Here is a 16,379-nt window from a genome sequence, read left to right as displayed (position 1 = left end):
GGTTTTGGCCTGTAGGTCCATGTAATACCAGTTTGTATCAGAAGATGGAGCAGTGAGTCAGTGTAACCTTTATTCAATTAGGCAAAGACCACATTCGTTATCACAGTGGCAGCAAAGAAATGTTAAAAGTTCAAAAATTTAAATAAACTTCTATTTTTGGCTCCTCCTGTAACTTTGGTGGTATTTACTGTATCCTTGAAGTCCACATGAAGTCCATATGTTGTTTTTTTAATGAATTCATTTGATCCACATGTTCTTCAGCTGTTTTCCTGTTGATTTGAAGTTTGTATTATGAAATCCTGATAATGTTAAAGCATTAGTTATATTTGATTAGATCTGTGTAAAGGGGTTTTTTATTAAATAGTTTGGTGTGAAAAATAAAGAAATGGTCTCACAACAAGTAGTTTGACCCATGATTTCAGATTCAAAGTAAATAAACTGTTTTCAGTGGTACATGTGGAGGTTTATCAGAGGAGGAGACTTGGCTTGTTCTTGACTGATTATTACAAATATTGATTTGTAAATGATTAACTAACAATCTTGTCAACACAAAGTTCTTTATTTGGAGCACAATTCTACAAGAAAGATAACTTACTGTGAACATTACCTAATAAGACTGATTCAGGACAGGCGATTAGTTATGTTAAACTTTTCTAGCGGTCCTTCACAAACAGGGAACAGTCTGTCTATTCTCTCCATCTGTCAGCTGCTGCTGGCTTTTCCTCCTCCTCTTCCTCACACACTGCTGAGTTTGTACTGGTGGATTATCAGGGGTGCAAAAATTCTGCATATTTAGCAAAAATGTGCCATTTCTTCACTCAGTGAGGTGATGGTTAAGCTTCAGCAGCAGTTTGCTCTCAAGGTTCTTTCTGTGAAGCTGTGACTGTTTAGCAGTGAACAGGAGTCCTGCATGACTAAGAAGTCCTTCACAAGCTCCAGATGCAGAAAGAGCTGTATTGACTTTGATCGACAGCTTCTTGATGTGAGGAAAGCCATGCAATAGATCCACACCTCCAGTGAATGGACATGAAAGGTACCTCTCCAGATCCCCTGCTTTCTGGCGTTCCTGACCCCATGGATCCATCATCTTCGTCGGTTAGGCTGCTGTTTGTGCTGGCCTCATCCAGCTCTGTGTCTAGGTGCTGTCTGATGAAGACCTGTGGAAAGATGTATGGTTTTCAAAAGAATTAGGTCTGGTCATTATAGTGCTGTATACACTGGCAAGCTGTGGATGTTTGTTTAGAGCTAGCCTCCAAAAGCTGGGCATACACTGTGCGATTTTTGGCCCATTTTGAGCCAATTTTTCAGTCGCACAACCGTTTTGGGGATCGGCCCATGTTTTGCCTTAATCGTGTGTTGTGCATCGTGTAGTATACATGGGGTAACGAAAAGCAGTTAACACATCACGACCAGCTCCCAATCATCAATCGTATGGTCACATGATAATCAAACCTGTTTGAAATCCTGTCGCCCCTCAATGCAGCATCTCACACTGTGCACGCACAAACACAGAAATTAAAGAGAAAAGGTGGAGCAGCACGGCAGTGCAGCGTGTGATCTGGACACAAGAGATGGAGGCACAACTTGTAGGGTGAGGCAAGCTCATCCGAGTACATAAGCGTAGAGCTGCCACCCAGGCAAAAGAAAAATAGAGTTATATCACGTTATAACGTGAAAAGTTTATTGTTCTGATAATATACTTGTCATGTTTGTGCAATATATATAACACCATAATTAACCTCAGTGTGTGAAGAGGACTCTCCATTTGCATGTACAAATTGGAGTCTATTAGATAGATATGATACAAACCACTGCAGCGCAGTACCTGTAATACCTACAGCATGTTCTAATCGCTCTAATAGGATATTATGGTCAACAGTATCGAATGCTGCACTGAGGTCTAGCAGGACAAGCACAGAGATGAGTCCACTGTCAGAGGCCATAAGAAGATCATTTGTAACCTTTACTAAAGCTGTTTCTGTGCTGTGATGAGCTCTGAAACCTGACTGAAACTCTTCAAATAAACCATTCCTCTGCAGATGATCTGTTAGCTGTTTGACAACTACTCTTTCAAGGATTTTTGATATGAAAGGAAGGTTGGAGATTGGCCTATAATTAGCTAAGACTGCTGGGTCTAGACATGGCTTTTTGAGTAAAGGTTTGACTACAGACACCTTGAAAGCCTGTGGTACATAGCTGATTATTAGAGATAGGTTGATCATATTTAAGATTGAAGAATTAATTAATGGCAGGACTTCTTTGAGCAGTTTTGTAGGAATGGGGTCTAAAAGACACGTTGAAGGTTTGGAGGAAGTAATTATTGAAGTTAACTCAGAAAGATCAATTGGAGAAAAACAGTCTAACTTAACATCAATGGTGCTAAGAGTAGCTGTAGATAATATTACATCTGTAGGATGATTATTGGTAATATTATCTCTAATGATAAAAATTTTATTTGTGAAGAAGTTCATGAAATCATTGCTAGTTAACGTTAAAGGGATGGTTGGCTCAAAAGAGCTCTGACTTTTTGTCAGCCTGGCTACAGTGTTGAAGAGAACACAAAATAACAAAACACATGTTCTGGCTTTGCGGAGGGCTTTCTTATAAAGCAGCAAACTATTTCTCCAGGCTAAATGATGATCCTCTAAATTTGTGACACGCCATTTCCTCTCCAGATTACGAGTAATCTGCTTTAGGGTACGTGTTTGAGAATTATACCACGGAGTCAGGTACTTCTGATTTGAGACCTTAGTTTTCACTGGAGCTACAGTATCCTTTGTTTTGTTTTTGCTTTGTTTGCCTTCTCTCACCCCAACCGGTCGCAGCAGATGGCCGCCCCTCCCTGAGCCGGGTTCTGCCGGAGGTTTCTTCCTGTTAAAAGGGAGTTTTTCCTTCCCACTGTCGCCAAAGTGCTTGCTCATAGGGGGTCATATGATTGTTGGGCTTTTCTCTCTGTATCTATGAAGCGTCTTGAGGCGACATTTGTTGTGATTTGGCGCTATATAAATAAAATTGAATTGAATTGAATTTTATTATTTGCTTCGAGCCCTGTGTACAGGAGCTGCATGCTAAAAGATCTTTTGTTAAAAGGGTTGGCGTAATAAGCAAATGCTTCAGCCAATACCTTTTGATTAGCCTTGTCTCATGCTTTCTTGCTTTGTGGTAAATCTTTGTTCTGTCTTCACTGAGATATTTGAATGCTAATCAATAAACATATCAAACATCAAACAGAGTCGTACGTAGTGAGGAGGTGAAATTATTAACAAGATAATCGACCTCTGTTGGGGTAGCGTTCAGATAGCTGCTCTGCTCTATGTTAGTACAGGCCATTGAAGATGATAACAGTGGGTGAATTATATTCTTAAACTTAGTTACAGTGCTTTCAGAAAGACATCTACTTTGATAAAGTCCACTCTCCACTGCTGCGTAATCAATTATTGTAAATGTAAATGTTATCAAGAAATGATCAGACAGGAGAGGGTTTTCAGGAAACACTGTTAAATGTTCAGTTTCTATGCCGTATGTTAAAACAAGATCTAGAGTGTGATTAAAGTGGTGGGTGGGTTCTTTTACATTTTCTGAGAAGCCAGTTGAGTCTAATAACAGATTAAATGCCATGTTGAGGCTGTCATTTTTAGCATCTACATGGATGTTAAAATCACCCACAATAACTATTTTATCTGAGCTGTGCACTAAATCAGATAAAAAGTCTGAGAAATCAGACAGAAACTCTGTGTAAGGCCCAGGTGGACGATAGATGATAACAAGTAAGACTGGTTTCTGAGTTTTACAGCTGGGGGGGACAAGGACATCAGGCTTTCAAATGAATTAAAAGTCTGTCTTGGTCTTTTGTTAATTAATAGGCTGGTGTGAAAAATTGCTGCCACACCGCCCCCTCGGCCTGTGCTTTGAGATTTCTAGTTGTTAGAATGACTCGGGGGTGTTGATTCATTTAAACTAACATAATCATCCTGCTCCAACCAGGTTTCTGTAAGGCAGAGTAAATCAATTTTTTGATCAATTATTAAGTCATGTACTAACAGAGACTTGGAGGAGAGAGACCTTTAATAATCCACATTTCACTGTTTTACTCTTTGGTTCAGATGTGGACACAGTATTGTTCTTTCTTTGTGATTGTTTATGTTTAAGTTGTTTATTGCTGGTTTTTAGTTTGTTTTTTTGTCTTTTTGGGAGCTGACACAGTCTCTATGGAGATGAGTTTTTCAGTCCAGCTCATCCTTGACCTTCTCCATCTCTAAGAAAGGTTATGACCACCCGTCACCTCCCTTAAAGCAGGATGTCTGGAGATCTTCCAGTCTACAATGGGTCCACTGTGAAGGTGCAATAACATGGGGTCCACTTGTGATAGCATTCTACATGCATGAATCCAACTGGTGACACTAAAGTGAGGAAATAATATTACTATTACTAATGTGAAAATTGATTAATACATAAGAAAAGAAATCTGCCACCACATCGTGAATAACATACCGCTGGTAAATACAGACAGAAATTAACAAGTACAAGATTAAGTCTGCATGGCCCACAAGCTCATGCGACCCTAGGATGTCACTGTCATCTTGCTGCTCCTGAAAAAACATGCATACATCCACCCTTTCCTTGTCTGGGTGGAGAAGGTGCAATCTTGCATATCAGTGTAAAGTCAGTCAAACATTTGTCCCCATTATCAGTCCAGTCAGTCCCCATATGTTTATTGCTGATAGCAGAACTTCTTATGTCGAATTAAGTATCTTTCTAACTTGTTGTTTCATTAAAATTAAAAAAGAAAAAAGTCTCTATCGTAGTCAGGCACAGCTAACTCCTGTTTGCGAGTTAACCTAGCCAACCACACTGTTTGTTGTTAACAGGTACCCCCTCATGATGTGTGCCACTTCCTATCTGATTTTTGCTCCCCACATATGGAGGAATACAATAGCCACACACTTCAAAAAACAGAATTCTGTGCTTAAATAATGAATTGTAGAATAAATTCTGCATTTGTAAAGTCATTTTTGAATTCCACATTAACAAAGTGATTTTTGAAATGTTTTATGAGGTGCTTGGAAATGTTGTAGGTGGCTGAGTTTATACTGCTACCAATGAGTCTCAGCAGGACTCCTTTGTGGAACTATGGAAGTCCATATATACAGGGTGTAGCATCCCCTGGGTAAAGGCGGTGATGTGCAGGGTAGTCAGTGGCTTTTTGGAAGTAGAGATACCTACCTTCTTGTAAGCCCTACAAGAACCTGAAAGGGAAAAAGTCATCAAGAAAAAGTCATCAATTGCCTACAATGACTTTCTTTTTATAGCTGCTTCTGGGGTTTCACCTTGAAGCTTCATAGGTATTGTTGTCACTAAGGAGTGTAGTAATGTTTATTTGCTCTGCTTCTTTTTTATCAGGAATAAAATAAATATATATACTTTTTTGTGCCCCAGCTGAGTAACAGCAGAAGAGTCTGGTGGAGCAGCCGAGGAACAATTTCAGCCATTTGGACTCAGCTCAGCCACTACAGAGGAAACAATGACTTCAACACAAAAAGTGAGAAAAATATCACAGTTACACTGTTATTGAAACTGTGTGCACAGCTGGTTGGTTTTTAAAAACCCTTTAACACCAGCTTTATCTTTCCATCCTGGGCTCATCCATATATAGAGATTGAAAGACCATGTGACTTTCGCGCATTTCATTGTGGGTACGAGTGGCAATAAAATCAATACACCGCATCAAGCACTAGCATTTCCAGCACCTGTAATCATTAATTTTGTGCTTTTAATCCAAACTTGCATTTTATTAGCCTCAAAAACAGTTATGTACAAAACGATGGTGAACATGGCAGGGCCGTACAAAGACAGAGTTGACGAAAAGGCATAATAAAAGTACAAGGAAAATATCTGAGTAAAAGGTTTAGACCCATACGAGCATACAGAGTGGAGTAAGGATGTTAGTGTGCTGCCCAACTTTCATCACGCACATATTTATTATTATATGGTCCTAAGTGTGAGTGCATACACTCACAAAATGTTTAGTAACTTAAGATCCTGCAACAAGCCCAGGTCCAGTTTACTTTGGTGATTTGGACTATTCCATTTCACAGCTGTTGTTAATTTTTTTTCTTTATCTGTTTGTCGTTTCAGGTTGTAGTATTACACAACATTTTCAGATCTAATAAAATTAAAACAAGTGTTTGATTATTCATTCAGTTTATTGTCTTTATTTATAACTAGCATTATTATTTCATTCTATATTGAATCTTACAAGAAAGAGGCAAAATTGTATTCCAATGTGCTTCATTAGCTGCTTTAGTGAAAAACAAATCAACAATGCCAAAAAAAACATATCAAAACAACATACTGGAAAGCAGTTATTCATCACTTGATTGATTCAATACAACCCTTGGGCACATATATGCAGACGATTTGTGGCCGTTTTGATATCGCTCTCTCTTAACCGATCAAAACTCGCTGTGGTAGCAGCTTTACACTTGGTATGACCCAGGTTGATAGAGGGTGCCCAGTCTAGATCGCATTCCTGCACTTTGTAGGCTGGTTTTCCTACAAAACACAACAAACATTAGCCCGCAAAGCCACAGTGAACAAAGCACCAGAGCGCAACGAATTAAATTCAAATCAATATAAGATTTATTTGTAACCTTCAACAATTATGTTATTATAAATTACGTAATAATAATAAATTACATTAAAAACATGGCTTAAACAATTTCTCTTCCATGACATAATCTGATAAATACCAATCTCTTTACTCGTCGGCTTCCCGTGGCTGTCATGCGATCGGCTATTGCAGTTAAAAATACAACAGCTTCTTGCCATTTTTTGTGTTTCTTTTTATCGCTGTGTGACTGTTTTCATGTGAAAGCCTGTGCTGGTACCGCTTGCCACTCATACCCACAATCCTTTGTGGTTTTACGTCTTATTTTCAACCTCTATACTGAATCTACATTTTCAACCAAAAACCGCAGAAGTTAAAAGAACATACAAAGATCATATTTTATCAGCACACATTGAAAACACAATATCATCAGTTCAACTCACAATTATTTATGAAGTGAAAGATTTTCTCCACTGATCAATATTTCTTCAATAATGTCATTTTCATTACAACTCTCATTGAAGCACATCATTGTAATGTGATACTATGACCAGAAGGTGGTGTTAACACTCTAACAATGTGTTTTTTTGACATGTTTGATTCCACTGACGGAGGGAGTTTCAGTTTGTTCCACGACTGCATTTCACTCACTGCCTCTGTTTGTATCTCTGTCACTGCAGGACCAACATGGAGCAAGAAGTCAGCGCTCTCAGGAGGCCGACAAACCTCACAGAAGAAAGGGAGAGAAAACCTACAGCTGTGATGAGTGTGGAAAGGATTTTACCCAGTCTGGACACTTAAAAACTCACCAACTCATCCACAGTGGAGTTAAACCTTACAGCTGTGAGTTGTGTGGAAAGTCTTTTGCCCGGGCTGGAAGCCTAAAAACACACCAACTCACCCACAGTGGAGTTAAACCTTACAGCTGTGACTTGTGTGGAAAGTCTTTTACCCAGGCTGGAAGCCTAAAAACACACCAACTCACCCACAGTGGAGTTAAACCTTACAGCTGTGAGTTGTGTGGAAAGTCTTTTACCCAGTCTGGAAGCTTAAAAACACACCAATTCATCCACAGTGGATTTAAACCTTACAGCTGTGAGTTATGTGGAAAGTCTTTTACCAAGGCTGGAGACTTAAAAATACACCAACTCATCCACAGTGGAGTTAAAAATTACAGCTGTGAGTTGTGTGGAAAGTCTTTTGCTCGAAATAGCAACTTACAGAGGCATCTAATTGTCCACTCTGGAATTAAGGCATACAGCTGTGACTTTTGTGGCAAAGGTTTCAGTGACAAACACTACCGAAATATTCACCTACGGATTCACACTGGAAATGATGTTTATCGCTGTGATCAGTGTGGGAAACTGTTTACAACAGATGCACAGATAAAAGAACACATGTTTAGCCACACTGAGGAGAGACCTTATAAATGTGACCTGTGTGAGAAGACGTTTAAATCTCCACATCACCTGAAAAACCACCAACAGATCCACACCAAGTAACTCTACAACTGCTGTTACTGTGAGGTATGAATTTTTTTTTATCTTGTTATTTTAACCTTTAACCTGTTTGGAACAAGTCTGATCAGTAAACTTATGGAGTTATACTGAATGAACTGTTTGGAAACATGAAGAGTCATTTTCGCCCAGTAAGCTGAGTGTTGTAATGTAAACAGTAAAATATAATTGGACGTTGGCAGAGATGCTCTTTATTTCAGGCGATGTTCAGGATAAAAATGTTGAAGGAATTTCCTGACTTACACTGCCTTTGATTGGAAGCAGAGCAACGCAGATGGATCCCGTTCTCAATCCTGTCGTCACTGTGGTGGTGGGAAAGAGTTTCTCTGTGACCTTTGTGGAAAACCTTCCAATCAATTATGGGACCTAAAACCACATCAATGTAGACACACTGGAGACAAAATGAACTATTGCAAAGAATGTGGGAGAGGCTTCCACACACCAAGTACATTAAAATACATGAACTCCTCCACAGTGGGGTGATAAAGCACATCTGTGATTAGTGTGGGTCATCCTTCACCACTGGACATGAGCTTAAAGAACATGCATAAGCGAATCCACACAGGAGAGACACCATACAAGTGCAGACACTGTGACAAAAGCTTCTCACAATCAGGTCATCATAACAAACATGAACGTACACACATGGAAGTGAACTTCAGCTGTGACCAGTGTGACAAGAGCTTCAGGAATCTCAGTTCATACTCCGAACACAAACGATCCCACACTGTAAATAAACTGTTTCACTGTTACCAATGTGCAAAAACCTTCACTTCATTATCTGCTCTGTGCAAACATCAGCCTGATCATGCAGGACTGAAATCACTGGATCACAATGAATCTGAAGAGAGAGAAAGATCCTCTTCTGGTTTCAGGGTCAGACTTAAAAACCTTGAGATCAGGCTCCACCGAGTTCAGATGGAATCTCCTGTAAAGAGTGTCAGCTGATGTCACACTTGGATCTGATGAGGTAGCTCTGATTTCTGGACCTGCAGTGAATAATCCTGAATGTTACATTTAGGAAGCTGCATGTAGAGCAGGGCGATATGACCAAAATTATTTATCACGATATACATTTGAAAATTTGCAATAACAATATAACTGACTATACAATTGACACTAGACAAAATACTTTACAACTCCTCAACTTTATTAGTGCAAAAAAACCCAATGTATTTGCACTTAAACAAGGAACTGTTTTTTATGTGCATTAAAGTTATATTAAAAATTAACAGTGCAAATGCAAATTCCTTGCTGACAGTTTAACCAAAAGTGGAAACTGGCCTCAGCATAACCATGTAGAGTCGTACTAAACATTTGACGGATTTTCGAGCACCACATAAAATCGTTTCGAGGTCAGTAAACACAACCAGAATTCATACATAAGGCACACGGGATTATAAGGGGCACTATCGATTTTCAGAAAAATCAAAGGATTGATTTTAAGTGTGCCGTATTTTCCAAAAAACACGGTAATAACGACGGCCCGCTAGCATGCTCTACCAAAAATAGTGTTTTGTTGTGTATCTGAGGGACGAAAGCTAAACCAGTTCCACACCACTGAAGTTGCAGCATTTTTACAAACCAATTCTGATTCATCCGTTTCAGTTAACGATCCACTTTCGCTCTTCTCATTCTGCGTCGCCGCCATGTGCGTATGTAACCAAAGGCACTGCGCATGCGCGTTTTACCCATATTCTATCGCGATGTCATTTTCCTATCGTTGCCAAAAATTACACCGGTATTACCGTGAACGGTATGATATAGCCCAGCCCTAGTTGCATGTATAGATATGTATATCAAGTTTATGTTTTTTTCCTTTGAGGGATTTTAATTCTCTAAAATGTTATCCCTGTTACATTTTAATCTTTGTTCCCTTAGGACACAGTAGTGTTTTGTAGTTGTACTTGTTACTGTATTATTAAAGTCTTGTTTACCAAACTGATACTGTATCAAAATTGCAGATATGGATATGTATGTCAATTTCTTTTATTTGAATGTTCTTATTTTTTCCAAAATTATCTTCTTTTTTTATGTATTTTTTTTCATTGCATGTTTCACCTCAGTTAAATTTCAATCCTTGATTCATATTTAAACTTTTGCTGTGGTAAAATCTTCTCTTAAATCATTTTCTCCCAAAACTACAAATATTTTCACAGCAGTTGCTCTTCAAACTTCCAAAATGAACTAAATCTGTCCACCAGCTTTGAAACAACACCTGCTGTGACTTTATGTCCAGAAAAAAGAAACTCAAGCTAAACTGGTTTTGGGCTGTACTTCCATGTAATACCAGTTTGTACCAGAAGATGGAGCAGTGAGTCAGTGTAACCTTTGTTTAATTAGCGGGGGAAAAAAACCCCACCTTCTTATTCACAGTGGCAGCAAAGAACTGATAAAAGTTAAAAACAGCAACACACATCAGGACCATTTTAAAGATCACAGGTGACTACTTTTAGTTAATTCAAATCCTATTAAACCTCTATTTTTGGCTCCTCCTTTCACTTTAGTATATTTACTGTATTCTTGAAGTCCACATGTTCTGTGGCTGTTCCTTCTTCAACTTCCTGTTGATGTTAAGTTTGTATTATGAAATCCTGATATTGTTAAAGCATTAGTTATATTTGATGAACTCTGTGTAAAGTTTGTCTTATTAAACAGTTTGGTGTGAAAAATAAATAAATGGTCTCACAGCAAGTAGTTTGAGCCATGATTTCAGATTCAAACTAATTTAACTGTTTTCAGTGGTACATGTGGAGGTTTATCAGAGGAGGAGACTTGGCTGCTCTAAGCACGGTTCATGCAGCTCATTAAAAACGAAGAAGAAATCAGATCATTTCCTTGAAGAAATGATCTTCAAGGACAAAAAGGTCATGCATTGCAACAGTAGTTTGCAGATGTGTTCTCCCCCCTGCGTGTCTGCATGACTCTCATGCAGCACCAATTTGAAACGCAGCCTAGTGTGAAAGTGCGTTCATGGCCCTACAAGTTGCCAGAGCACAAGAGACAAATTGTGCAAAAGGAATAGGCTGAAATGGTGAAAATTCTGTTATCTCAGGATGTAATGAGGATTTGTTCTTCAGTGTTTGGTCTCCTATGCTTATCTGTTTGCCAGATGATTTGCCCCAGCTGTTGAGAGGGGCCGGTTGTCTTTAAGGTGCTTCCAGGTAATTAAGAAGTGAGCGCACGGTTTTATATGGTACTGTGATGATAATAAATATAAGAAGAAGGAAATAGAAGTTTGACTATGGAGCACATCTCCTTCAGCGTTCAGAATAATGGATTGCATTTCTCTCAGTCAACTGACTGTTTAGGGGAAAAAGCGGCTAATAGTTAGTGGGCTCTGTGTTTGTGGTTGTTGTTTGTTAATCACACCAGGAGTGAACAAAAGCAGAAAAAAACCCTGTAAAGATGCAGACTGTGAAAGTCTGCTTTATGCCATAAATCTTACCAGGTGTAACTGTGTTTTTTTTTTGTGTGTTTTAAGTTATAAGCACATGCCAAGACTTCTGTCTCCCATTGCTGATGTGATCCTCCTTTTCTGTTCCCTATTAATGATCTACAGTAATTTGTGATATTGCCCCAATAAAATAATAAGGCTTTATTGAAATCATTGTGATACAGAGATTTGGATTCTTGTCATCATCATCATCATCATTATTTATTTATATAGCACTTTAAAAACACACATGGTAGACCAAAGTGCTGTACAATACTAATATGCACAGAGTAATAAAAACCAGACATAGCGATAAACATAGCAATAAAATAAAAAGAAAAAAATATCAGTTACCCACAGTGTTAAAAGCCAGAGAATAAAAATAGGTTTTTAATAAAGACTTAAAAACTGGCACTGATGTAGCCTGTCTAATATGGAGAGGAAGGCTATTCCAAAGCATCGGTGCTGCAACAGAGAACGCTCGGTCTCCTCTAAGTTTCAGCCGTGACTTTGGCACCGAAAGCAGCAACTGCTTAGCTGACCGAAGGGAACGAGTGGGGACGTGGGGCTTCAACAAATTTGATATGACTGAACTGTCTAAGCCCGGTTTTTTAAGTAAAGGATGTATGACTGCATGCTTAAATTCCTTGACCTCTTTAAACAGAATTCAAACTATGAGTTTGTCTGTGGAAAAACTAACTGCTGCTCTGTCTCTCTATACAGCACTGACTCAACAGAAATCTGCTGCGTCACCCCCCCTGAACTCTCCATGCCCCAGGAACCCCTCCCTCTCTGATCAGAATTATCCCCCCGGGAAACACCCCTCCTTTTTTTCAGTTCAGTTCAGTTCAATTCATTTTTATTTCAAACATGTGCACTAACAATCATTACAAAATATAATTCCATTCTTTTGTTTGAAAAGGAGTAGGCAGAAGTATACACTTATTAGTCCCTACCCCTCAAATTTTAACTCTCATTGATTTAATTTTCTTTTAGCCTTAAATTAAACAAACAACATATAAAGGAAAAGTAAAGAAAAGACAAAACAAACAAACAAAACAAATAAACAAGCCCCACCACAATATTATGGAACGCCAGGACTGCCATAATGAATTAGTTAAATACACCATTAAATAATTAATTAAATGTGGCAATAATTAATTTAAATTGGAAATAATTAATTACATAAATATATACAATTATTTATTTATTTCACATTTTAATTAATTATTGCCACATTTAAATAATTATTTAATGGTGTATTGAATTAATTCATTTTGGCACAGTTGACTCCTTCAGGTCTCACCATGAAATAATTTTATCTGTCAGCCTCACCCATCAAACTAAGTGGGCGGCACAGCAGGTATTTGATTTTTGTTTTTCCTTGGAAGAAGATGGCATCCCTCAATATCTTTACTGTCCATTTCTATACTCTTGCTTTTGAAAAAGCCCATTACCTGCTCTTCAAAGGAGCGTAGCTCTTGCTCGGGTGGCTCCCCTCTCTCTGATGCTGCTACCCGTGCATATGTCTGATGCTTTCCAGTCCAGTCAGTATCACATCATTTACATTGAATATTGTTCCAGATCTGACACCCTTCCTTCCAGCATAGCAATCTTCTTGTCTTTTTCCTCACTCTGCCTTCTTAGTTCTTTAATGTCCTCCATTAAATTAAGTATCAGTTTTTGTTGTTTTGAAATAGTTGTTATTTCTTCTGACATAAAGTTTAGGGATTTCTTTATGTCCTCCAAGGAGCTTGGAAAGAAAAGCGTCTGGACTTCTTTAAGTTGCTTGAAGACATTTCACCTCTCATCCGAGAAGCTTCAATGAGGGATTTCTTTATGTCCTCCTGTTCCTCCTTGTTGACGTTGCTTCTCTTAGGTGGCATCTTTTCGGTGTTAAGGCCTATTAGTTGAGAAGCACCCTTGTGGCCTGTCCTGGTAGTTTGCCTCACTGGTTGTTGGTGGTGCGTGGCTCAGCCTGCCTCTGAGCTTTGTTTGGTGGTTGAGCTTGGTAGGGTTAGGCGATTATCCTCACTGGCTGGTGCTCGTGGCTGACGTTTTCTGACAGCTAGCCTCTCCTGCTGGTGGTGAAGCTGGGCTTGGCCTGAGAGCTAGCCTCTCTGGCTGGTGGAGGAGCCTGGCCTTTTTTCAGGGTTAAGTTGAACTCCAGCTGCAGCCTCTAGGGCACTTCACAAAACCAAAGCACAAACTTCTTGGACAAGCTCGACAAAAAATCCACCACAGCTTCTCACAGGTGAGCTGTACGTCCGATGTTCCCATGGTAAGAACGTCTCCAGTGATGATGTGATGAAGCTGTTTCCCGCGGACTCCTCTGTATCAACTATAATTCATTAAAATGATAAACTATAATCAGCCCAGCCTGCCCAAACTCAGCAGCTGCCTCGCGTTTCTGCGTTTCCAACCGGATGCGATTAGTCACACATATGGAATCGATTACACACTGCCGGAGTACTTCCGGTAGGGTCAAATGGTCAAGGCTAGGGTCATCAATCAAATTTTGACACAAGCAGGGGTGTTACTTTTTTCACATTCACAAGCTAATCCGTAATTTAGGTCCTCTAGCTACCCAGCTATCTAAGCTGAGCACTTGGCTGTAGGGGAAACTTGTTTTGTAAAGTTTGTTTAGCTAACTTTAATAAATTTAGAATGAATTTACCCTGACTAAAGAAGTCAAGAGAAACGCACCGGGCTGCTTAGTGACTAACCACGGTTACTGTACTTTTATTATGAGTATTATACTGTAAGAACTTCTGCTCCTGTGCAAAAAGCAGCATGTTTTCTGTCGCTTTCCACGTGTGGAAGGACATTAACGCCAACTTTTAAAAACCTGGCACTTCAGTAAACCCTCATTAGTCAATAGCTACGGATTAAATAGCAAAGCCCGATACTTATGTACTGAAACCAACTACTTCCGCTTGTCAGCTTTTTGTCAGCAGTTAAAATGTTACATTTTTCCTCTGATTATTTTCTTAGCATTTTTTTTTACTGAGTTTGTTATATTTAATATCATTTAATATTCAGATTAAAAAACTGTCCGAATTAGTTTTATTGAGTTACGTTCACAAAGTCACATGTGCAGTACTCTGTACAGCTTGCATCCTTTAGGACAAATAATTTGAAGCATTAATATTTCTTGTTCAATACCACTGCTGATAACACCTCTGTATGTTGTGACCAGGATGCAGCAGCAGACTGAACCTCGACCGAAACCTGCTCCATCATCTCATCTTTGCAGATATCCATTTATAAAGCATCAACAACTCAAAGGTAAACATGATATTAGAAAATGTGTTAGTATAGAAGGCATTTAAAACAAATAAAAAATAAACAGCTTATATGTCAGCTGTCGGCAGAACTGCAGGACTGAACAACTTGAGATCCCAAGTGTATGAGGACATAGAAGGAATCGGCTCTATTTCAGATTTAAGAGATAAAGTTTATATTTCAGTTTTTGATGATTCTGTTCTGTTTGTGATTACAGGAGCCGTCCTCAGATTCAGACCTCAGCACCACCCAGTGACAGCAGACAGATCATCCTATATCTTCAATCTTTGTAGTAACTCCAAAATTAACTGAAGAAAACAGTACAAAGGTTAAAGTACCACATGTGCTGTCAGTGAAATCTGCAGCTGTTTTACTGATAAATTTAAAGACAAAAAGTCAAAAGGATTAATCACCCCTGTAACTGTGTCACTATACATCAGCATAACAGTACCTCAGTTTGGTGTTTCAGAAAACTGCTGATCTCAGACCTGCACAACTTCTGTTTTAAACACTGAATATACTCAGCTACATGAAGAGCACATGATGTTTTCTCTGACACAATTAAATAAAATCTGATTAAAGTCAAAGTTTGTTACTTGTATTTGAACTAAAAACTTGTGATCTGGAATTTTTTTCTTTCACTGTTTTTTGACAATAGTGTGTTATTTAGTAAGTAATTCAGAGTCATAAATACCAGAGTAACCAGAAGGAAACATATATTTAACTTTCTACAGGACTTAAAGCTATTATATTATGTAAAAGTCCCTCTGAGGATTATCTGAGTACTTCTAACATTACACAAAGCAAAGCATCAATCAATCAAATTGATCATCACCATGAAATCAATCAAAGCAAAACCATCAGTGTTCATGAAATGCTGGGTTTATCCTTCTTGTGAGGGAGCTGCTGGTGAAGATCACGAGCCCTGCTTGATCCCGGCGATGAGTTTCAGTCTTCCTGGTGTTTCTAAAATGATGCCTCTCACTGTGGGTGAACAGTGAGAGGCACTGTCCTGTGCCAGATGTTCAACAGAACATCTGGCACAGGACAACTGTAATGAAAGAAATTGAAGAAGTTTTGAAAAAGAAATCTTGGAAATGCCCTATATGTGAGAAGCAGATTTTGTATTTACTTTTCTTTTGCCAATCAAGATAACTAAAAGTATAATTTTCTTAACCTTGTCATCTTCTGTATTGTCTGTTTTGGGATCTGGGCTTGTACTTCCCAGCGCTCATGAGACTGCTTTTGGTGCACTGTGATATGAGGTGCTAACCTGTTGACAGTGTTGGGAAGGTTAATTTTAAAATGTATTCCACCAAAGATTATAGAAGTAATGTATTCTGAATACTTTACAACTACATGAATGTACTATTGCTGTGTGATTTATTACTATTACTGAAGGCTACTCGCCATACCAATACCAACTAGATGTTAAAATCTTAATATAAATGAGTAACAGTAGGGTGGACATTAGGTAAGGCTGCACTTTTTGCAGCGATCTCGTATAGAAAACTATTCCACGTGTATATAAAAC

At 38.7% G+C, this 16,379-nt stretch overlaps 1 protein-coding gene across 1 annotated transcript in view; it reads left to right on the top strand.

Annotated features, from left to right (window-relative positions):
• Window positions 1-10,729, top strand: part of LOC118456006 (uncharacterized) — a 30,925-nt gene extending 20,196 nt beyond the window's left edge. Inside the window, exons 2-3 of the mRNA XM_087832344.1 lie at window positions 5,437-5,539; window positions 7,288-10,729. Of these exons, the coding sequence (XP_087688470.1) occupies window positions 5,522-5,539; window positions 7,288-8,109 (840 nt within the window). The 5' untranslated portion in view covers window positions 5,437-5,521 and the 3' untranslated portion in view covers window positions 8,110-10,729. The remainder of the gene's footprint in view (window positions 1-5,436; window positions 5,540-7,287) is intronic.
• Window positions 10,730-16,379: the final 5,650 nt, after the last annotated feature.

The sequence above is a fragment of the Neolamprologus brichardi genome, chromosome 3 (assembly GCF_056152115.1).
Source record: "Neolamprologus brichardi isolate AB-2024 chromosome 3, ASM5615211v1, whole genome shotgun sequence".
Lineage (NCBI taxonomy): Eukaryota > Metazoa > Chordata > Actinopteri > Cichliformes > Cichlidae > Neolamprologus > Neolamprologus brichardi.
Note: the sequence above shows the minus strand (reverse complement) of the source record. Positions and strands in the feature narration are given on the sequence as shown.